This window comes from Anas acuta, chromosome 18, assembly GCF_963932015.1.
Source record: "Anas acuta chromosome 18, bAnaAcu1.1, whole genome shotgun sequence".
NCBI classification, from domain to species: Eukaryota; Metazoa; Chordata; class Aves; order Anseriformes; family Anatidae; genus Anas; species Anas acuta.
This window is the reverse complement of record NC_088996.1, coordinates 12,626,557-12,647,265: the sequence shown is the minus strand read 5'-3', so window position 1 is coordinate 12,647,265 and position 20,709 is coordinate 12,626,557. Positions and strand designations below refer to the sequence as shown.

Sequence of the window (20,709 nt, the reverse complement as noted above, 5' to 3'; positions counted from 1 at the left end):
CACCGGGAGCTGCCGGCAGCGCGCAGGGAGCGGGGATCGCTCGGGGTCCCGCACGGCCCCGCACAGCCCCAAGGGCCGGGAGCCTGGGGACGGCGGTACCGGGCAGCACCGGGCGGTACCGAACGGGCCCCCCCGGGATGCCTCCAGCCCCCCACCGAGCCCGGCCGGGGCCGCTCCTGCCCTGAGCCATGTGGGCGCGGGGGCCCCCCGAGCCCCGGCGGCGCTGCTGGCTCCGGGCGCTGCGGAGGCGGCTGCCGGTGCTGGGCTGGCTGCCCCGCTACTCGCCGGGCTGGCTGCAGCTCGACCTGATCGCCGGTGTCACCGTGGGCATCACGGTGGTGCCGCAGGCGCTGGCGTACGCCGAGGTGGCCGGGCTGCCCCCGCAGGTGGGTGGCCGAGCCCTGGGCGCGCAGCCACCGGGGGCTGGGGGGTGCCAGGGGCAGCCCCACGCGTGGGGAGATGCCGCATGTGCATGGGCTGGGGGCAGCTCAGGCCGTGCTCCCAGCACCGTGCCGAGCACCTTTGTCCCCACGCAGTATGGCCTCTACTCCTCTTTCGTGGGCTGCTTTGTCTACTGCTTCCTGGGCACCGCCAAGGACGTGACGCTGGGTCCCACGGCCATCATGTCGCTGCTCGTCTCCTCTTACGCCTTCCACGACCCTGTCTATGCCGTGCTGCTCGCCTTCCTGTCTGGCTGCATCCAGCTGGCCATGGGGCTCCTGCACCTCGGTGAGATGCTGCTGCTGCTGCACGCCGTCGTGTTTTGGGGATGCGCCCTGGAGTTGTTCCCTGCTCTGTGCTCTCTGAGATGCTGGGGTTGTCCTGCTAATGTTTGTGACAGCTCTGTGTGTGTTGCAACCCCCCCACGGTCCCCAGCAGGGCCAGCAGCGTACTTACTGCCCCTTGTCCCGTGCAGGCTTCCTGCTGGACTTCATCTCCTGCCCGGTCATAAAAGGCTTTACATCGGCTGCATCCATCACCATTAGCTTCAACCAGGTCAAGGTAGGGGCTGCGGATCTGCTCCACACTCCTTGCATGCTCTCTCCTGGAGCTGGCTGAGCTGCGGAGCCGAGGTGCTTAGCGATGGGCTGGGAGTGAGGGGAAGGAGCCATGAAGGGGACAGGGTCCCCCTGCCAGCCCTGGTGAGCCCCAGCCCCAAGCGCTCTGCTCAGAGCAGACCAAGCTGAACACGGCCTCCTCCTGCGACCAGCAAGGGGTGAGAGCTGGTGGCCATGGGGACAGTGGTGAAACCATGGCAGGGGGTTGATTTGGCTGCTGGCAGGAGGTGCTGGGCGAGCGGGATGGGAGCTGTGATGGGCTCGCAGCTCTGCTGAGCCCTCCCTGGCCTCCAGTGCCTGCAGCACTCTGGCTCTTCTGGAGCTGCAATGCTTCCTTTGTGGTTAACCTAAATCAGACAGACTCAGGGCGATGTGTGAGAAACCAGAGGCCTGGCGTTGGCTGAGGTCTGTGGTCGCAGCCAGGACCTCGCTGGAGCTCCCTCCCAGCTGGGTGCATGCTTGGGGGGACAGGACAAGCTGAGGCATCTCAGGGAGCTGGGAGAAAATCAGAGCATTGCTGGGGGCTGCCCACCTGGAGCTGCGCCAGGGAATGGCTGTCCCCATGTGTGCATGGGAACTCGGGGGGGTCACTGCGAGACGACCCAGCACTAGCACTGCAGGGCTCTCACAAGGCTTTGTCTCCCCGCACAGAACATCCTGGGGCTGCACGGGATCCCTCGGCAGTTTTTCCTGCAGGTGTATGAAACGCTGAGGAGGATTGGGGAGACCAGGTCAGCATTGTCCCAGTGCCTTCCCTGCTCCATGCCCCCTGCAGCTGCAGGCTCTCGGGCTCTGATGCTTCGCAGCACATCTCTGGGCACACTTGGACTGGTGTCTCGGTCCCTGCCCAGCACTGTGACATGAGAACCCGTCCTCTGCCTTTTCTGTTTGTTCTGGGAATTCAAAGTGTCAAAGCGCTTGGGCTCCCAAGTGGCTGGAGGAGAAGGATGGGGCAGACCTGTCCTTCTGCTCCCAGTTAGCTAAATCAGGATTTTTACAGCCCAAAGGCACATCCTTGGGACTGCCTGTGTGGCACAAGCCCTCTTCCAGTTTTTGGCAGTCCAAGGGCTGCTCGGGTACCCTACAAGGGGAGCATCGGGAGCGAGGTGACGCATTTTGCTGGTGCTGCAGGCAGCGTCCTTGCAAAGGGCTGCCACTGACGTTGCTGTTGCAGGCCTGGGGATGCCATCCTGGGGCTGGTCTGCCTGGCAGCGCTCGCAGGGCTGCGGGCGATGAAGAGCCACCTGCCCCCCGCCAGCCACACGGAGCCGCTGGCCACCAGGGCCAGCTACCTAATCGTCTGGACCTGCGCCACCGGTGCGTTGGCCTCCGTCCCCTGCCTTCCCTGGGCAGCCTCTCCTACAGCCTTGGCCTCCTCTGGGGCTGGGGAGGTCGAAGCCTCCCGGGGGGGTCCTGCCGCCCTGCCTGCCCCTTCCTAAGGCTGGAAGACCTCGCTGCCTGGGTACCCACCCGCTCCATGCTCGCCCACCGCCCCAGGCTCCTGGCACGTTGTCAGGGTTGTTCTCTCCGCTGCAGCACGCAACGCCCTCGTGGTCCTGTTTGCTGGCCTGGTGGCTTACTGCTTCCAGCTCAGGGGCTCCCAGCCGCTGACGCTCACCGGCAGCATCCCCCAAGGCCTCCCCCCCTGCCGGCTGCCGCCCTTCTCCAAGGCTGAGCCCAACGGCACCGTGCCCTTCGGGATGATGGTGGAGGTGGGTGCCAGGGTGGCTGGGTGATGCTGGCCTCTCCAGGGCTGCTTCCTCGGTGCTCAGCATCCCTGTAAATACCCGAGTGCCCCGGGGAAGGGGCAGCCCCTCCACCTGCGTTGGCCCAGGAGGGGGCTGCGGTGCGGGTCCTGTCCCGCTGCTACAGCGCTCGCTGTCCTCCCCTCCAGGACATGGGAGTCGGGCTGGCTGTGGTCCCGCTCATGGGCCTGGTGGAGACCGTTGCGATTGCCAAGGCTTTCGGTACAGCTCCTGCAATTCTGCTGGAGGGAGGGGGGGGGGGATGCAAGGGGCTGGGGGGGCTGGGGGCATTGCTCTTCCCATGGGGGTGCAGCGGTGGAGGGGGGCAGGAGGGTCCCTGCGTCGGACATGGCCGGGGTTTGGGCAGGAGCTGAGCGCTGTCCCAGGGCTGCTGCACCCTGGGGTGCCAGGATGGGGCCCCATTTTTGGCCCCGGTGCTGCCCCCGCTCCGTGTTCATGGTGGGTTGAGCCTGCAGGAGGCACTGGGTGATGCTGCGCCTCTTCTTCCAGCCTCACAGAACAACTACAGGATCGACCCCAACCAGGAGCTGCTGGCCATGGGTAAGAGGCTGCTTGGAGCAGCAGGGCAGGGGGTGGGGATCCGTCCCCAGCACCGCGGTGTCCTGCAGCCCTTCCTGCTGGGTGCCACAGACCAGCCCTGGGAGCTGTCCCCACAGGGTCACTGCTTGGGGACCTCCTCTGTGTGCAAGGGGACTCCTCAAGCAGGACGAGCAGAGCTCAAGTGCGAAGCAATCACAGGCACAAAAATTATCTGGGGTTTCCTCAGCAGCCTGAGCCCCGCTCCCCATTTCCCACATGGGATGGAGGTGGCAGCGGTGACACATTTGGTCTCGCGGCCCTGAGTGGTGCCTCCTGGAGCTGCCGCATCCCCAGCGCCTCCTTTTCCCCACTGCAGGCTTTGCCAACGTCCTGGGCTCCTTCTTCTCGTCGTATCCCGTCACGGGAAGCTTTGGCCGGTGGGTAGCAGGCTGGGGAGCGGGGCCTGGCCTGCGAGATGCTCGTGGGGCTGTGCCGTCAGGGGGGCTGCACGGGACCTCGTGCTAAGGGTGACAAGGGCCCGGTGGGTCCTGGAGGCTGCGTCCTGGTCCCCAGCTCCTTGCACTGGGTCTGGGCCGTGCTCACACAGCTGCTTCCCTCCTGCTGCCTGTGCGCCACTGTCCCTGTGGCCTGTGGGCAGCAGAGGGGACAGCGTGCCCACCTTGTATTCCAGGACAGCAGTGAACGCACAGACGGGTGTCTGCACCCCGGCAGGGGGGCTGGTCACAGGTAGGGCTGTGCCTCCTCCTCCCCCAGCCCCAGTGCCTGCTCCTGGCCTTGGTGACCCCCCTGTACTCGGGGTCCCCCCGGTTCAGGCGCTGCCACCCTCCCGCAGGCGCCCTGGTGCTGCTCTCGCTGGCCTACCTCACCTCGCTCTTCTACTACATCCCCAAAGCGGCGCTGGCTGCCGTCATCATCTCTGCCGTGGTCCCCATGTTCGACGCTGGGATCTTCAGGATGCTCTGGAGGGTTAAGAGTGAGGGCACAAGCGGCGCGGCCGTGCCTCGGCTCTCCCTGTGAGCCCCCGCACTGCCTGGGCTCGTGAGGGATGGCAAGAGGGGGTTGGCCAGGACCCCAGAAATACCAAACCCAAGCATTTTCTGGGGGGCTGCACACCCAGCACCTCTGGCCCGGGGTTTCTGCCTTTGCTGATCCAAGCACAAGGGCTCTGCCCTCACTCCGATCACTGCTCCCCACTCAGCTGTGCTGGCCTTGGGTCCTGGGGGTGCAGAATTGGGTGCAAAAGGCTCAATTTTACCAGACTTTAACCAGCCAGGCACACAGAGGTTTTTTGTGCACGGCTGAGCCTGGGGCTGTCTCTTACAGGGCTGGACCTTGTTCCCCTCTGCGTGACGTTCCTCTTCTGCTTCTGGGAGGTGCAGTACGGCATTGTGGCCGGGGTGCTGGTCTCGGGGATCCTGCTGCTCTATTCCATCGCCAGGCCCCCGCTGAAGGTGGGCTGCTCACCTCGCGTGGCTGCGCTGGGGCCGGCCAGGAGTGGGGAGCTCCCCGTGGCTCATCCCGGGGGTCTTGTGCAGGTGTCGGGGCAGGGCACGCTGCTGGTGCAGCCGGGGAGCAGCCTGCACTTCCCAGCCATCGAGCACCTCCGGGATGTCATCTGCAGCCGCGCTCTGTCAGGTACCGTGCCCCCAGCCACCGGGATGAGCTGGGGACTGGGCAGGGCTCTGGTGCCCACCCAGAGCACTTCTGGGGGAGGCAAGCACGGGCTGAGCCCTGCAGGCTGCGGCTGTAAGCAGGCACTGACCGGCTTCCCTGTGATGGGGACTCCTGAGGTTGTCTCAGCCCTTCCAGCCATGTGTGGCTCGCTAGGGATGGGACTCGTGGTGGCCTGGCTGAGGCCAAATGCAGCTTTGGGCTGCCTGACCCGCAGGGCTCAGTCCTGCCCTAAGAGCTGCGTCCCCCGTGCTTGTTAATTCTGTGCTCGTCATGGGAAACGACCGCATGCTCTGCTTTCAGCAGCACCCTCACCGCGCTCCATCATCCTGGACTGCCACCGCATCAGCAGCATCGATTACACGGTGGTGGTGGGGCTGGCAGAGCTGCTGCAGGAGCTGCGCAAGCACGGCATCTCGCTGGCCTTCTGCAGCCTGCAGGTACGGGGCGGCCACGTGCAGCCCCAAAAGGGTCTGCGCGGGTGGGCTCAGCCCTCCCCACACCAGGGAGAGCCCTCGGGTGGCACCAGCCAGCAGGGCCACTGCTCCCATCTCCTGTGCAAAGCAAGGATGCGGCCACCCCTTGGTAGCACCTTCAGCTCACGGAGGTGGAGGTTGCAGCATCCGAGTGCAGCTGCGGGATGCGGGGTGGGGGGCAAAGGCTGCAGGTCCTGCGCAGGCACACGCAGCCCTGGGCTGCCCGGAGGGCTCCGAGCCCCCAGCAGAGGGGAACCTGCCGGCTCCGGGCTCCCCAGCTGCAGTTTCTCTGCCCTCAGGACCAGGTTCTCCGAGCCCTGCTGGCTGCAGACCTGGAAGGATTCCGACATTTCCCCAGCTGGGAGGAGGCAGGTGAGGCTTCGGGCTCTCGGGGCTGCTGGCAAGCAGGAGCCCAGCCTGCGGGCAGTTGGATTCGGGATTAGCACTGCGTTAACTCTGCCCTGCTTTCCCCCTTCCGTGCTCAGAGCGGTGCGGCGGAGCGGAGCCGGGGGGCAGCGGGGCAGCCCCCTTCGACAGCACCAGCACCAGCGAGAGCTCGCTGCTGCCCACGGGGCTCATCCAGTGAGGCAGAGGAGCCGTGTGGGGCTTTCTCAGGACCACGTCTCCTTGCCCAAGCAGCTGTTCCCGATGGCCCGGAGGCCCTGTGCAGGCAGGGCAGTGCCTGGCAGCGTGGGGGAGAGATGGCAGGGGTGGGGGAGTGACCCGGAGGGTTCCTATCGCTGCCCCCGGGAGTCACCCCCCCTCCATTCCAGGCTGGCCCCGTCCTGGGAGCAGCTGCCTTTTTAAATCGGGTGTTTTATTTTTGGAAACTTTTCTTACTCGGATCTGTTTCGAGCTCTGACACAGAGCGTGCTCTTGTCACCGTGAGTTTCAAGGATGCTGGAGCTGCCCTGCACGCCCAAGGCCGTGCTGCAGCTCTCAAGCTCAGGCTGCCAAGAAAGAAAGAAAACATTGATTATTTTGCTTCTTACTCATCCCTCCTGGTTCGTGGGATTTTCTGCCGGACTCTGCCCTTCAGCAGGGCTATGGCTGTCCTCCCACCTCTCGCCAGACTTCTGCCAGCCCTGCCAGGGGACAGCTGCTGTGCCATCGGTCTCTGCCTTGCTGTGAAATGGTGCTGCCAGACAGTGGGGTATGGGGCCGGGGTCCACAGCAAAGCAGTTTTCCTGCGCTGCAGTTGGCTGACCCCATCCCATACGGAGGGCATAATAAAACAGTAACAAAGGACCTGGTGTGCATCTCTGTCTTCCTTCAGAAAAGACGCTTTTGTGGGGGGGGGGAGGAAAAATTAAGCTCTAATTTCTTGGTGCAGCTGAGCACAAACCAAAGAAATGAAACTGAAACCAAGTCTGCAGTTCCTGCTGTGCTCCCGCACGGTCAAAGGTTGTGCGGTGACGGTGACGGTGGCAGTGCCTGGGAAGGCAGGGGGGGGGGGTCCTGCTGGTGGCCAGAGCAGCGTTTGTGCAGCAGAGCAGTGCCGGGCAGGGAGTTGGTTTGTCCCCGCAGTGGCAGCACAGGAGCCTTTTCCAGCACTGGAGGGGCTCGCATGCCGCCTGCCTGCCCGTCTCCCCCAGATGAGGAGGGAGCACCCCGGAGGAGTGGGTTTGGGGTGTTTCACCTCGCCCAGCCTGGCCCTTTGGTTGTGCTGCTCCACACACCCCGACGGGAGCTCGGAGAGGATCGGGGCAGGGAGGGGGAGCTCGGGGCCACGATGGCAGGCAGACCCCAAATTTCAGGCACGGAGGGAGGAGGGATGCCCCAAATTTCAGGCACGGAGGGAAGAGAGATGCCATGGCCGGGGCTGTGCCTGCAGAGCCCCAGCCCCAGGGTCGAGCACCCCTCACCGAGCGGCTCCCCCGAGCACCTCGCAGCCCTCTGAGGGGCCGCACGTCCCGGGGCGCGGGGGGGGAGCAGCTCGGGAGCAGCGGGACCTGCAGGGGGCCGGCGGGGACCGGGGACGGCTACGGCCGGGTCCGGGGCGAAGCGGAGGGCGCGGGGCTGCGGCGGGGCACGGCCCGGTCCCCCCCGGAGCCCCCCGACGGCAGCGGGCACAGCTCCCGGCTGCAGCCGCGCCCCCGGCGGCACCCCCGGGCCCGGCGTTCCGGTGCCGCGGGTGATGCGCGGCCGGCGGCGGGGCGGGGCGGGAGCCAGGCAGGAGCCGCCCCGGGGCTGGGGGAGGCGGTGACCGGAGCTCCGTGCCCCCCCCGTGTCCCGCGGCGAGGATTGGCCGCACCGGGCCGGGGGCGGTGGCGGTGACGTCCCGGGGGGGAACCTCGGCCGCTCGGCGGAAAAACGAAACTTCACCGGGAGGCGGCGGCGGAGCGGGTGCGCAGCGGGTCCCGGTCCCGGTCCCGGTCCCGGTGCCGTCGGTGAGCGCGGCCGCGGAGCTGCGTTGCTGACGGGGCGGAGGGGGGGGGTGGCTGGGTCGGGGCAGCGCGGCCCCGTGCGGGCGGGAGGCTGCGGGAGGGGGGTCCCCGGGGCGCCCCGACCCCGCTCGTCCCTGGGCATCCCGCCCGTCTCCTCCCGGGGCGCCCCTATTCTTGCTCATCCCGGTTCCCCCCCCTCCGGTGCCCCCCGGCGGCACCCCCAGCGTCCCCCCGGCATCGCGGTGCCCGGCCCCCCACGTCCCCCGGCTCCTCCGGTGACTCCCCCGGTGCTCGCGGTCCCCCCCGATCCCCGCTCTTCCATCTTCGCCGGTGCCCCCCCCCCCCCCGTTCCCCCTCCCGGTGCTCCCCGCCCCCCCCGATGCACCCGCTCTGTCCCGGCACTCAGCTCCGGTGCCCGCCCCCGAGCACCCGGATCGGCCTGTACATAACTCCCCCCGTACCCCCCCCCGTACCCCCCCGGATACCCCCCCGGTGCCCCCCCGGCGCCCCCCCCGGCGCCCCCCCGGTGCCTCCCCGGTGCCCCCCCCCCAGTGCCCTCCCTGTGTCCCCCCGGTGCCCCCCCAGTGACCCCCCCGGTGCCCCCCCCAGTGACCCCCCCCGGTGCCCCCCCCCGGTGCCCCCCCCCGGTGCCCCCCCAGTGACCCCCCCGGTGCCCTCCCCGCCCCTCTGCGGCCCCGCCTCCTACCAGCCTCATTTGCATAGAGGCGGTCCTTCGCTACGCCATTGGCCCGTTCTCCCGCCTCGTTTGCATATCTTGGCGGGATGGGATTGGGGGGGGAGGGACTACCGACCCCGGGAGGCGGGGCCAGCGATGCCTCATTTGCATATAAGCCCCGCCCAGGGAACACCCCCCCCTTCTCCGCCCGGGGGGTGCGGGCTGCGGGTGGGGGCGCGAAACCCTCGCACTTTCAGGGCCCCCAAGTGGGGGGGGGGGGGGCTACGGGACCGTTATTGGCCGTTAACGCCTGCGTTTCTCCTCTTGCCCCGTCCTTTTCTCTGCCCCCCCCCCCAGGAGCTCCCGGCGGCATGGAGCGCCACGAGTGCCCCCAGGGCTCTGGGGACGGATCCGGTGCCTGCAGCGGGTGCGGGGCCCGGCCGGGCGCGGGGGCTGCGGGCACAGGTAGGGGGCTGCGGGCACAGGAGGGTAACGCTGAGGTAGGGGGCTGCGGGCTGGGGTGAGCTTTGGGTGCCGCTCAGGGCTGTGGTGGGTGGTTGGGGCCATTCATGCAGCCCTTGTGACACCCAGCCACAAGGTGGGGAGAAGCGGGCCCCCCCTGGCACCCCCTGCACGTCTCCCGTGCTCACGTCTCCGGTTTTTGTTTCCCCAAGGAAGCGGTGCCGTTTTTATGCAATGCTCTGCTACACCGAGCAATTGAGTCTCTTTCCAACCAGAACTTCCTATCTGTAGCTTGCTGTTAGGTTTGTCAGAATTGGTTTGACCACACGCTGATTTTGTCCCTACAAGCAGTGGCAGAACCACGCACGCAGACTTAGTGCAGAGGAAATACTCCCGAATCCTTTATTTGCCTAGAGAATGACCCAGGCCACCAGAAACGCATTGGGCTGGGTGCAAAGAAGATGCTAAATCAGAATCAGCCTGCTGTAGTCCTGACAAGATCAGTTCTTTGCCAATCCCTCTGCAATCCAGAAAGTCAAAGTAACAAACCCCAGACCTCCAGGTCTTAAATGCTGTCAGACAAAATGCCCAGAGTATCTGTTCTGTTCGTTCCAAAGCTTTGTACCTGCTTCTGTAAATGACTGAAGGTGGTGGAAAGAGTTCTAGTGTATCACCAGGGAGTTCAGCAAACTAAATGATGGAGCTTGACCTGCAAACAATACAGGAGTCACTGAGGAGCAGGAAAAGCTCAGAGAAGAGTTTAAAGCCTTCACATAATGACGTGACAGTAAATTGGATGTGAAACAGTATTGCAAAGGGTGGTGCCTGCTTCAGGCAAAAGATGACCTTCTGTCATTAAATGTGGTGCAACCCTTGGTCTGTAGTACTCAAAGGGACAGTGAACTGACCTTCACCTTGATTTTTGTGCTCATACTTCCAAAAACACCCTGAGGAAATCAGTGTCGTTTGGTATTAGTTGATCTCCTCTCAAACTAAGTGTGGAAGCAGTGCTGAAGAGCTTGCGAAACGATTTTATAGACAGGAGAGATCTACTCTGATGACTTATTCAGGTCTGAGCCACCTTTTCACAGAAGCTTTTAAGGACTGGATTAAGCTTTTGAAGATGAACGGTGAGTTTTCCCATTCCTTCCTGGATGCGATGCTCAGCTGTGTGATGGAGGTCACGCAGCCAGTCATGAGAAGGGTAAGAAAGCTGAGAAATGCCAGTGCCCTGTCACCACGCATCTCAAGGATCCTGCCGTATCTTGACAGGCAGCTGAGGTTCACGGTGCCTGCTGCTTCAGCCAGTAGCGTGTTAGCTGGAGGCTGGATAGAGATAGACCACGAGCTCAGCACAATGTTTTCTTACTTTATTTATTTGCCTACCAATTGCAGGGGCTTTGGAGACAGGCCTGCTATGGAAGGAGGATGGTGTTATTGCTACTGGTAGTTCTTAAACATGGAACAAAGCAGCTCTTGTGTCTTCCGCTGATGCGTTTATTCAGTGGTAGACCCTGCTTGCTCACCAGTGGCCAAGAATTGTTTTCCTTCCTGACTCTGATTTAACAATGAACTTTACCTCCATTGCAGAAAGAGGAGATGTGAAGCTCACTCCAGACTCTGATACAGGATCAGAGCCTAAAGGAGAGGTGAAGGGAGAAGGTGCTGATGGGCCTTGTACTCCTGAAACAAAGGAGGAGGAGGGAGGACTGCTGCTGGAGGACGTAACAGCTCTGAGCAATACCTCAGAGACTGCGCCTGAATGTGGTGCTGATGGCACTTCCATTACTGAAACAACGGAGGATGAGAAGGAAGAGGGAGCATCACTGCTGGAGGGCAAAGCAGCTCCAAGTGACATCTCAGAGACCTCACCTCAGGGAACGGCAGACGTTCCTGCCAAAAAATCACAGAAGAAGGTAAGGCTTTTATCAGTCCTCCTCCTTGGCACAGCAACCTTGTCGTGCTCTTTCCTGAAGTAAGAGATTGTCCTGCATCATCACCAGTCCCTTTGGCCTGTATCTAAATACCACTGGCAGTCTGTTCCGAGGCAAACTGTCGATGTATTTGCTTACATTGCATTGCATATGCAGACAGCTGGTGTGCTGAGCAGTACAGCTTCCCCAACAGTACCTTCGCTACATTGAGGGTAACAGCATAAAATTCTCATTACTAACTGGTCTAATCTTGTTAGTGAGCATCATGCTCAGAGCTGCTCTGCGTGCCTGCTGAAAAAGTTTTGTAAATTAAAAATACAGAATTCTCAAGAGCTGTTTCATCAAATATGTAATATTGTAGCTGGTTTTGTCCTTTCTCTTCATGGTCATATACTAGTTGCTGTGGAGGGGGTGACAACTTCTCAGTAATGAAGCAACTGGTGTTTTATTGTCTTATTTCTTTTTATTGTTATTATTACAGAAAAAGAGGAATAAAGCAAAGAAAATTCCTTCTGGCTCCGAGGAACAGAAGTCTCTGCCTTCTCTAAGCACAGCACCAGCTCAAACTGCAGAGCTGTCTGATGCACAGAAAATCCAAACACCAGGCGGTGAAGTAGCCAAACCAAGTTCTGACTTCCTTGCTGGTGGCAATAGAGGTGCACTTGAAAACGGTGGTGTCTCGGTCCAGTTGGGAAAGGAAGCTCCAAGTCTGGAAATGGTTGCAGAAGGCAGCCACAGCAGTGAAGCTGTGATGACCCCGTCAAAGGAGAGCACTGTTAGTAATGTGTCTGCCCCCTCTCCAGGCTCTACAGCCCTGGAGGAGGTGAGAGGTGGAAGTACCACACAGAGCGGAGAAGTGGTCAGGAGTAACGTGGAAGAGAGCAGTGCTGTGTCTGACACCGTCCAGCTTCTGGAATCCAAACCAGATTCCCAGTCTTCGGGTAGCAGAAACAAAATGACTTCAATGGGAGGAAGAACAGACACTTCCTCTGGGTCTTCCTCTGGTTCAGGGGTGTCTGAAAATAAGACTGCAACTTCTTGTGCTGAACGTGAAAGTCAAGACACGAAGACTCCTCCCGTGGCCAAAAGTTTAGAGGCTGGTAAAGGCAAACAAGACACCAGCCAGGAAGTGAGCTGTGTGACTACCAAGGTAAGTGTGTGAGTGAGAACTGTGAGTACATGGTTGTGCTGGGAAAAGTTTCTCCTTTTTCACTACGATTCTCTTGTGCTGTCAATAAAGCTGAAGACCACGAGACTGGGAATGTGTTCTAGCATAGCTCTCTGAGTGGCTGCTCAGTTGCCACTAGGAGCTGTGAACACATCTCTTCTCCAGGAGGCTCTTCCAGGTGTGTCCTCCAGTGATGCCTTCATATCTCCTTTGACTAGGACATCCTCATGCTTTTTAGGTGTCTGTGCTCTAGTTGGGGACAGACCTGTCAAGCTGTAAATTGCTGTTGGTTTTCTTTTATTTTCTTTCTTTGGGGACCTGTGGCTTACTGGCCTGACTTTTTACAAATGTGTGTGGCTTTCATTCCTTTTGCAATCCATGCACTATTTCCCATAACCAGTAGCTTTTCCTTACTGTATTTGACTCAGTGAGGGAGTAGTGTTTCCAGAAGTACAAAACTAGCTGATATGATATGACTTCTGGGTATTCCCTTCTGTCTGAAGAGGTGCTGGGCATTTCTGCAGGTGTTGTACTTCCAGGGTCTTCTGTTTCATTTGATATTGTTTGTCATCCTAACACAGAAGGAAGACGTGAAGAAGAAAGAGAAGACCCAAAATGAGAAAGCTCATGAAGCAACTGAGAAGACAAAACAGACCAAAGGACCTGAGATTGATAGAAAGAATGGTGCTTCAGCTGTAACAAACAGCAGCAAGAATGAAAACCAACAGAAGAACCAGAAGCCTGTGGATAAAAGTAAAGAAAGGTGAGAATACCACTGCTGCCTCCCCAGCGTTCTCCATTCGCAGGATTTGGTGTGAGGTAGAGCAGAGGACACCAGACTGAGGCAGGGGAATGAAGGACTAAGGTTTGGGGTGTGTGTGTATCATGGCTCTGTGGAAATACAATTGGACTTGCAACTGAGATAAACTACTACTCATGCAAGGTAGTCACAATTTAATCAGGAGTTGCAGCACAGGTCATGCATTGGTTAAAGTGATACACTTGAGCTTTTTTGAGGTATCTGCTGAATAAAATAAAAAGTAGAAATAAATGCAATCTTTTTCGTTTACTCTTACGAGCAACCAGGACTGTGCTTCACACATTGTTTTAATTTTTTTTTTTTTGGATTATTGATGGGATGAGCTGTTGTGATTAGTGTAACTTGTTTTGCATGGTGGGTGTGAGCTGGAAGAGGGATAAATCATTGTCATTTCAGGTGAATCTGCTGGGTGAGGTATTTCTGTTGGCTTACTAATGCAGCGACCCAGCCAGATGCGACTGGAGCATTTCATACTTTAGGAATTCTTTTTTTCTTTTGGCAATAGGTTTTACATTAGGTCTGCTATGTAGCATCAGTTTTAGTGAACTGGTAACAGAGCTCGTTAGTCTTGCCTCCAGTAAGCTAGCAGCTCAGAAATGTTTTGTCATTTATAATGATTTGTGCTATAAATGTAAAAAAAGTAATTCTTTCTATATTCTTTCTATTTATTTTCTGTAGTTCTGTGAAACAAAGTGGGTATGTTACAGTGTATTTCCATGCAGTGTTGTCTAAAGACTTCAAGCTAAACCCTGAGACCCATAAAGTGTTCATTAAGGCTCAAGGCGTTCCTGGCTACATAGACTGGAAGGAAAACGTTTGTGAGCTGAGCTGCACCAAGTGAGTACTCTGGGTCACACAGGTACAGGAGTGCTTTAGCTTTGGAGAGCGGAAAGCAACGTGATACTTCCTTTAATACTTAAGACTACAGCTATTTGTCCATGGGGTGGATATTGATACCAAGTGTTTTTATAAGTATTCCAAAATTCTCATTATGAAAGAATAATCACCATTCCTATTGAAAATTGAGCGATGCATGGAGAGGAAGTATGTTGACCAGCTGATATCTTGTCCTTTGCCTCCTTTGCTGTGTTTTGTGTTATTTAGGCAACTAGGAGAACATGGATACCTCATTGAGGGCTGTGTAGCTCTTGCAAAGGAAAGTATGAATAAATGCATTCCTTACAAATACTGGGTTTCCTGTGGTGAAGAACATTATGAATTTATTTACAAGGATCCAGAACCAGGATTCGATTTTGTGAATCGCTGTTTATACATAAACAGTGCATTGATCAGCAATGGAGGTGAGCTTTTTTGATTGGATCTGCAAATTGTTATTTTCTCTTGTCTTTTAGTGGTATGATTTCTAACTTCATATGGAATAACATTATTAGACAGCACTGTCTCAAGTTGGAAACTTTATGTGTCAGTGGGGTATTTCTGTGTACAGAAAGAACAAAGGCATATGCAAATGTGTGTTTGCTTCTCAAGTTATTGTTTTCTTGTGTTCTCATCTCTGTTTATTCCAGAATGGCACCAGTATGATGACATTGTCTGTGCAAAGCCTTCCAGGTTTCAAAACTGGAAGAGTCGTATTCTTTTTCAAGATAAAATGAAAGATATTGTGAATGGGAAGAGAATAGCTGCAAATATTATGTTAGAAAATATCTTCAGCATTCTTGGAACCTGGAGCCCCGTCAACCTGACGAACTTCTTCTCTCAGCTGAAACAATTTCACTGTGTTACAAAGGAACCATGTGTGCATAGTGGCAAGAAATTGGCATGGAATGAGTTAGACTTTGGAGAACAGCAGGTAATCTGTTTACTTTTAACAGATACTAGAAAAGAGAAGTTTGGTTACAGAGCTTTATTTTTGCTGTTGACCTTGTTGGGATTGATTTTTGGTTTTCCAATCAAAAAGTTCATGTGACAGAACCAGCAGGGATCCTTTCATGGTGTCTGCCACTATCAACCTTGCGAACTTTCTGTTAATTTTTGCAGTTGCAGTTCTGAATATCTCAGCTTGGTGAGAAGCAGAAACCTGGGGACTTCTTAAGGAGTGGGTTTTGTATGAATGTTAACTTCCTATGTCTGGCCCTTTTGTTTTGCTACGAGTCACTCTGCTGTGTTTCCTACACTCATTTTTAACTCTAACCAGCCTTTTTATTTTATTTTATTTTTTTTGAGATGAGCTTCAAGTTTCTACTGGTCCAGTTCTAAGAACTGATGTAGACAGGACCTCCGGAGTCCTAAATTCTAAGTCTCTTACCTGTCATAGTTACGAAATGCGGCAGAAACATCACATCTTTGTTTCTGGGGCTTCACACCACTGTAATGGGTGCTTATTTCTAACTTTCTGATCACTCGGGAGAGGCCACAAGGTGGCATACTGTCCTAGCAGTACATCCTGGCAGCCCAAGCTCAGCTAACAGATGAATTTCACGTGAGTGCCTGTGAAGGGTGATTTTGGTAGTATGGTACCACCAAACATCACAACGTTGCGAAACCCCTTGGACATGAAACCTCTCTTTTACTGACTCCCAACCAAGCCCAAGTCCACTGGGAAACCGGTCTGCTTACTGATCAAGGCTGTGGCAGGCGGTGGCTGTAAGGGCAGTGTTGGGTGTTGGACTGCCTGGCTTCCCCAGTCCCCTTTGAGACCTGCCCAGCTCTGCTGTGCTGGGGGCGGCAGTCCCGGAGCAGTGGGACCCAGTCCCACAGGGATGGACATGGAACATCACAGAAACTGGGGTACCACGCCTGATGTTCTAGTGATGTTTTGTGCTGTATGTGCTTATATCCTGGTACCACCATGGTGTCGTATTGTATATGGGGCTATCGAGTGTCCCAGCTGTGACAGAAGATGATAGCTTCAAGAGGAAAAGACTAATTGGGGAACTAATGCTGTGGTTGCTTTGTTTCTTCCCTTCTTTGTCTTAGGTGAATGAGTTGCTGCTACAATATATTAGGAAAATAGCTCGCCCTTACTTACTTCCAGAAGGTGCAGAAGCATCGCAGAAGGATATAGCAATAAAAAGTAAACTAGCTCTAGGGCTCACCCTTCTTGGAGTGGTTGAGTTGTTCAATCTACCAACAACGAAAGAGGATCTGGCTGCCCTGTGTTGCCTCTTGTGCTTGGAAAAGAAGTCAGAAAAATCCATACAGGATGAAATTAATCAGATTAAAGCGGCTTTTAAAGGAAGGTATGTATGCTGCTGGTCCAGTAACTAACTGGAGTGTTTTTACTGCAGTGTGGTAGGTAGCAAGCGCAGCATGCTGTGAAAAAACAGTAAGAGATCCAGCTTTCTAGTTTCAGAGAATTACAGAAAAATTCAGGTTTGAAGGGATTTCCACAGAGGCCTGTTCAACTTCCTGCTCAAAGCAGGGCTAGCATCCAGGCAAGGTTGCAGTCAAGTTCTGAAAAAATCCAGGGATGAAGATGGCACAAATTCTCAGGGGCCCTCTTACAGTCACATACCTTTCTTGATGTGAAAAAGGTTTTCCTTCTGTCCAAACGGTATTTCCCTTATTGCAGCTTTTCCCTGTTGCCTATTGAGTAGTAGGTTGAATACTAGCTTCTTCTTTGCTATTCATCCTTACAAACTCCAAGAACTGTCACTAAAATGCCTGTATATATTTATAGCTCTGTATATTTGCTTCACACATTCCCTGACTCAACTTGGAGGGGCTCACATGAAAACTGTAAGCTATTGGCACTTCTTCTTAGCCCTTGATTAGCAGGGTTTTTAGCAGGGAGAATCAGGTAAGAGTACAGCTTTGAGTCTTAAACTTTTACTGAATATACTCTTCAAGGAAGATAAGATTGAACTAAAATAATTACAAGAAGTAATTTGAGTGTACATAGCAAGATGGAGGTGTAGTTGTTTTTTTTTTGTTTTTTTTTTTTTCCTTATCACACAAGGGCATTCTTCAGTCACATAAGAAGCTATTCTCATACTATTTTGTTTGTTTTGGTATTTTTCTAGTTTGAGGCCTCAACTGATAAACTTGTATCAGAGATGCATTGATAAAGAAGTAGACCATTGGGTGTGGATTCTTCCTCTTCTGCATTTACTTGCTGCTTCTGCGCAGTGTGACTCCTTATTAATAGAAGAAGATATCTGGGCAGGGCTGGAAGGAATTCCATTTGTTGAAACAAGGAAACGTCATAGGTAAGTTTTCCAGAATCACTGGTTATGTCCAATGCCTTGACGTTGTAACTGGTGGTGGTTGCCTTACTTCATCTCTTATTATTACTATTTTTTTTAAACAAACAAACAAAACAACCAACCAACCAAAAAAAAAACAAACCACAAATGTAACATGTTGATGGTGCGTATTTGGGGTATTTGAACACAAACTTTATTGGTTGCTCATAGATTATGGTGTACAGTGAAGCTGTGCAGCGTATTACTTTTCAAACACAATTCTTAATTCTGCAAGCTGTGGAACTGCTCACCTGGTTGGTCATGTCTGCTGTGAGCTAAAGCAGTTTATAGTATGTATGGTACAGAATATGAGCTGGACTTGGAATACGCTTTTCTTGAACATTTATTTCTGCTCTGTAGTTTGATACCGCTTCTGCGATTACTGGGTGTCGGAGTTTTTTACCCATCTTCAGCTGTAAATGAGAGAAGTACTCAAGTCAGACTAAGAGCCTTTCTCTGGGCTCAGTAAGCCCTTTTGTACCTTTAACTTGAAGAGTTTGTTTTGCCTTCCATTCAGGATGAACATACTGCAACTAATGAAAGAAAAGAAATACTTGATGGAGTTTGACAGGACTCTGGTCAAGTCCTGGATCTGTGTGCTGCCCACGGAAAACCTGGCTGAATTCATAAAAGATTTCTCCTGTGATTTTTTAGTTTCCCTTCAAGGTGTTTATTACAGATTAAAGAACACTGGCCCTTCGAACAACAAGGTTTGTCTTCTGGCAGCTTTACCCAGCTAAGGGATAAAGGCTGAAATTGGGCTGTAGTGTGTCTTTTAGCAGAACTGCCTGCCACTGAAGGAAATGTGGTTGGTAACAAGTTAGAGCACAAAAAGCTTAATTTAGCTAAAAGCAAAAATAGTTGCTCTGAAGTAGGAGATTCCGAAGGGAGAGAGGCAAGGGTGTGTCTGTAGCACAAAGTTTTACTGGAATAGATGAGAGAAGGGCCTGATTATCTGGGTTTGCTCTTTGTCACTTATAGCAAATATTTTAATTCTCAGATGGCTGCCTGAAATTTTTTTTTGAGATATTTTTGTGCCTGTTGTGAAAACACTTCTATTTGTGTGAAGACGATAGGAATTACACATTGCAATTACTAGAAATAATCAATTTTAAAACCCTAAATCGTAAGAAGTGTGGCTGTTGTTTGGACAAATAATGGCATCCTATATGTTGACTCGAGCATCCAGTAAAGCATTTTTGCAATTTTATGTTATTTGTATAACAACATTGAAGAAAGCATGTGGAAGAGTACTGAATTCCCTCTTTCACGGTATCTTTTCAACTCATGAGAAACCAGTACATAAAATTCATTCCACAGTAACATTTTACTTTCCATTCCTAGGCAGTTGAGAGTCTTGTTACGACACTGCTGTGTACCTTGGAGAACAGACAGACAAGGTAACTGAAGAACACTGTTGTGAGAGTTGTCTCCTTTTTATTTTTATTTATATCATGCCTGTTATGTGGGGTTATGCTTGTAGCTTAAATGTGTGTTGAAATTTGAAATACTGTTTTTATTCATATAAAAGGATCCTGTATTTCTGTATCTCTGTCAGATAGAAACATTTTTAAAAAATCCATCTGGGAGAACAATGGTGGGTTGCCCACACTGTATTAAAATGGCTTCTTTTTTTTCCTTTGAACAAAAAAGACATTCTCCCTCTCTGTTGCTGTTCTTCAGAGCTCTGGAAGCTCGCTCTTGGCAGTCGTGCTTGACCCTCTGCCTCAAGCTTCACGAGAGCGTCTGCAAGCGCGCAAAGCTGGTGTTAGAGTTCAAGATTCCTGTCACTACGGCCAGGATGATTTCAAAGGTTGCCAGACTTCAGCCCACAGCAGTGAGTACTGAGCAACTATTTTTGGGTTGACAGGAGTGGGGTATCTAGAAATATGACAGAAATGGTACAACAGACTGATTTATAGATTGTTCTCGTGTTGGAAAGCTTAATATTCTGAATTAGCCAAAAATGTGGTATGTTCAAAAACTTTTGAAATCACTTAATGATTTTGAATCTTATTGTTGAAAGCAAGGTCAAATGCTTAGTTTTACTGTAATGGGCTCTGTTTTGTCTTTTTTTTTTTTTTTTCCATTATATTTTGTATTTCTTTCCTGGAAAGAAAATTCTTAAGCAAAGGCTGTTTGTGAGCTTTGCATTTTTCCAGCCTCTTTGTCCTTTTATTCAGGTATTGATGGGGCTCTGTTGCTGGGCTGGTTTGCGCCCAGCACATTTGGATGTCTGATGCATTTAGGCCTTGTCTTTTAGAAATACTTATTTTAAATCTGTTGTATGCTGCTGTCCTGCTTGAACTGATCTTTATTTTTCCACCTGTGTGCATCAGGTTGTGAGAGATGAAACCATACAGGAAGCTTCAGTGGTAGAAGTATTCAACAAAGCTCTAGAACACACTCGAGCCTGGTTCAGAAATGCTTTAAGCCTAAAGTTACTGGAAGAATATGTAGAGCATGTGGCGTTCTCTGTTTGTAAGGAACCTGAGGTTTGTCATCAGAATAAAAATGTCTTTTACTGTACCTTAACTGTATCTAGTCTGGGTCTAATGGTTCTTTGCTGGAGACCGTAGCTGCTGTGGCTGGGTAAGGAATGAGGTGGAGAGAGGCAGTGCAGAGCACGAGCTGAGAGGCTGCATTGTTTTAAACGCTTGGGCTGAAAAGCAAAAGGCTATACGTGGTGCTTTGCATCTCATCTTGTTCCCGCTGGTTCTTTGCTGCTCTGAAAGGCAGGGCTGGAATGATGAGCTGCCTTCTAGGTGTTTAGCTGGAGATACTGTCGTGCTCACCCTGTATGTGTCACAGGCTGCCCATCAGGCCTTCAGCACGCAAGCACAGAGCAGCTCCTTACAGCCTGCCTCAGTCTGGTGCTCCAAGACCTCCCTCGGGCAATTCCCAGCATCGAGGTGGAAGTAGTTTATGCACGTCTCCTTTAGTATCAGGGACATATTGGAGCTGTTTAAAAAACATTTTGCAGCTCTTTCACTTTTGGATGGAAACATTTGAAAGGACTGCAGATTGTTTGAGGAGCGTGGGGTCTCTCTTCAGCACAGCAGTGTTCTTTCTTATTTTGGTTTTAAATCTTGACACTTGGCATTCTGGATTTGTTTGCTTCTCACCTGCAGGCCTGGAATGAATTTGTGAATATCAGCTTTCCAGATGAACAATTCACTGAGAAGTGGAAGAGGACTTTACTTGCAGATTTGGAAAGAAGAATTCAGGCGGTATGGGGAGCTGTGGGAAATCAGTGCATGCCAGTGGGCCAAGATCAGAGGGAATGGACAGTCTTCTGCTATGCTTCTAGAATAATGTCTTGAGCCTGAACGGGCACATGAAAATACTGTGGTCATAAAAGTTGCCACTGCTGTTATAAAACATGTTCTGGCGGTTCGAAATTAGATGTGAAACTGTAACCGTGCTGTATTCTTGCTATCAGACTCCAGTGGCCTGTTAGCCTGGCTGCAGTGCTTCTCTGTTTCTAGCAGTGACTGACGACCTGGTGCTTTAAAGGAAATTGCATCCTTTCAGCAATTACCACCT

At 53.7% G+C, this 20,709-nt stretch overlaps 2 protein-coding genes across 6 annotated transcripts in view; both read left to right on the top strand.

Moving 5' to 3' along the window:
• The first annotated feature begins 40 nt into the window (after window positions 1-40).
• On the top strand, window positions 41-6,759 carry SLC26A11 (solute carrier family 26 member 11). 4 transcript variants are annotated; one of them, XM_068655123.1, is made up of 16 exons: window positions 41-386; window positions 537-729; window positions 917-1,002; window positions 1,710-1,789; window positions 2,233-2,375; window positions 2,595-2,770; window positions 2,953-3,025; window positions 3,314-3,364; window positions 3,720-3,780; window positions 4,035-4,090; window positions 4,197-4,337; window positions 4,688-4,815; window positions 4,900-4,999; window positions 5,342-5,475; window positions 5,811-5,883; window positions 5,997-6,238. In XM_068655123.1, exons 1-16 carry the CDS (start codon window positions 189-191, stop codon window positions 6,095-6,097), a joined length of 1,794 nt encoding a protein of 597 aa, XP_068511224.1. In that variant the 5' UTR covers window positions 41-188; the 3' UTR covers window positions 6,098-6,238. The 4 variants fall into 4 exon arrangements, with proteins under 4 accessions (XP_068511224.1, XP_068511223.1, XP_068511222.1 ...); XM_068655122.1 differs by having other exon boundaries at window positions 5,339-5,475; XM_068655121.1 differs by lacking the exons at window positions 4,035-4,090; window positions 4,197-4,337 and having other exon boundaries at window positions 5,997-6,759.
• A 948-nt stretch (window positions 6,760-7,707) lies between these two features.
• RNF213 (ring finger protein 213) overlaps window positions 7,708-20,709 on the top strand; it is a 51,438-nt gene continuing 38,436 nt past the window's right edge. Inside the window, exons 1-15 of one of the 2 annotated variants that reach the window (XM_068655109.1) lie at window positions 7,708-7,857; window positions 8,932-9,039; window positions 10,627-10,952; window positions 11,452-12,120; window positions 12,720-12,901; window positions 13,637-13,795; window positions 14,063-14,259; window positions 14,485-14,768; window positions 15,896-16,158; window positions 16,942-17,127; window positions 17,681-17,873; window positions 18,508-18,563; window positions 18,847-19,000; window positions 19,503-19,658; window positions 20,295-20,393. In XM_068655109.1, the coding sequence (XP_068511210.1) occupies window positions 8,946-9,039; window positions 10,627-10,952; window positions 11,452-12,120; window positions 12,720-12,901; window positions 13,637-13,795; window positions 14,063-14,259; window positions 14,485-14,768; window positions 15,896-16,158; window positions 16,942-17,127; window positions 17,681-17,873; window positions 18,508-18,563; window positions 18,847-19,000; window positions 19,503-19,658; window positions 20,295-20,393 (3,018 nt within the window). In that variant the 5' untranslated portion in view covers window positions 7,708-7,857; window positions 8,932-8,945. Of the gene's footprint in view, window positions 7,902-8,931; window positions 9,040-10,626; window positions 10,953-11,451; window positions 12,121-12,719; window positions 12,902-13,636; window positions 13,796-14,062; window positions 14,260-14,484; window positions 14,769-15,895; window positions 16,159-16,941; window positions 17,128-17,680; window positions 17,874-18,507; window positions 18,564-18,846; window positions 19,001-19,502; window positions 19,659-20,294; window positions 20,394-20,709 lie in introns of both variants that reach the window. The other variant, XM_068655108.1, reaches the window with a different exon arrangement.

What these genes read in the sequence shown, in the direction of transcription:
- SLC26A11 (XM_068655120.1), top strand. Translation starts at nt 189, where the DNA reads ATGTGGGCGCGGGGGCCCCCCGAGCCCCGGCGGCGCTGCTGGCTCCGG. An exon ending in AGGAGGATTGGGGAGACCAG is followed by an intron (nt 1,790 to 2,232) that starts GTCAGCATTGTC and finishes TTGCTGTTGCAG; the next exon opens with GCCTGGGGATGCCATCCTGG. An exon ending in TCGCCAGGCCCCCGCTGAAG is followed by an intron (nt 4,816 to 4,899) that starts GTGGGCTGCTCA and finishes GGTCTTGTGCAG; the next exon opens with GTGTCGGGGCAGGGCACGCT.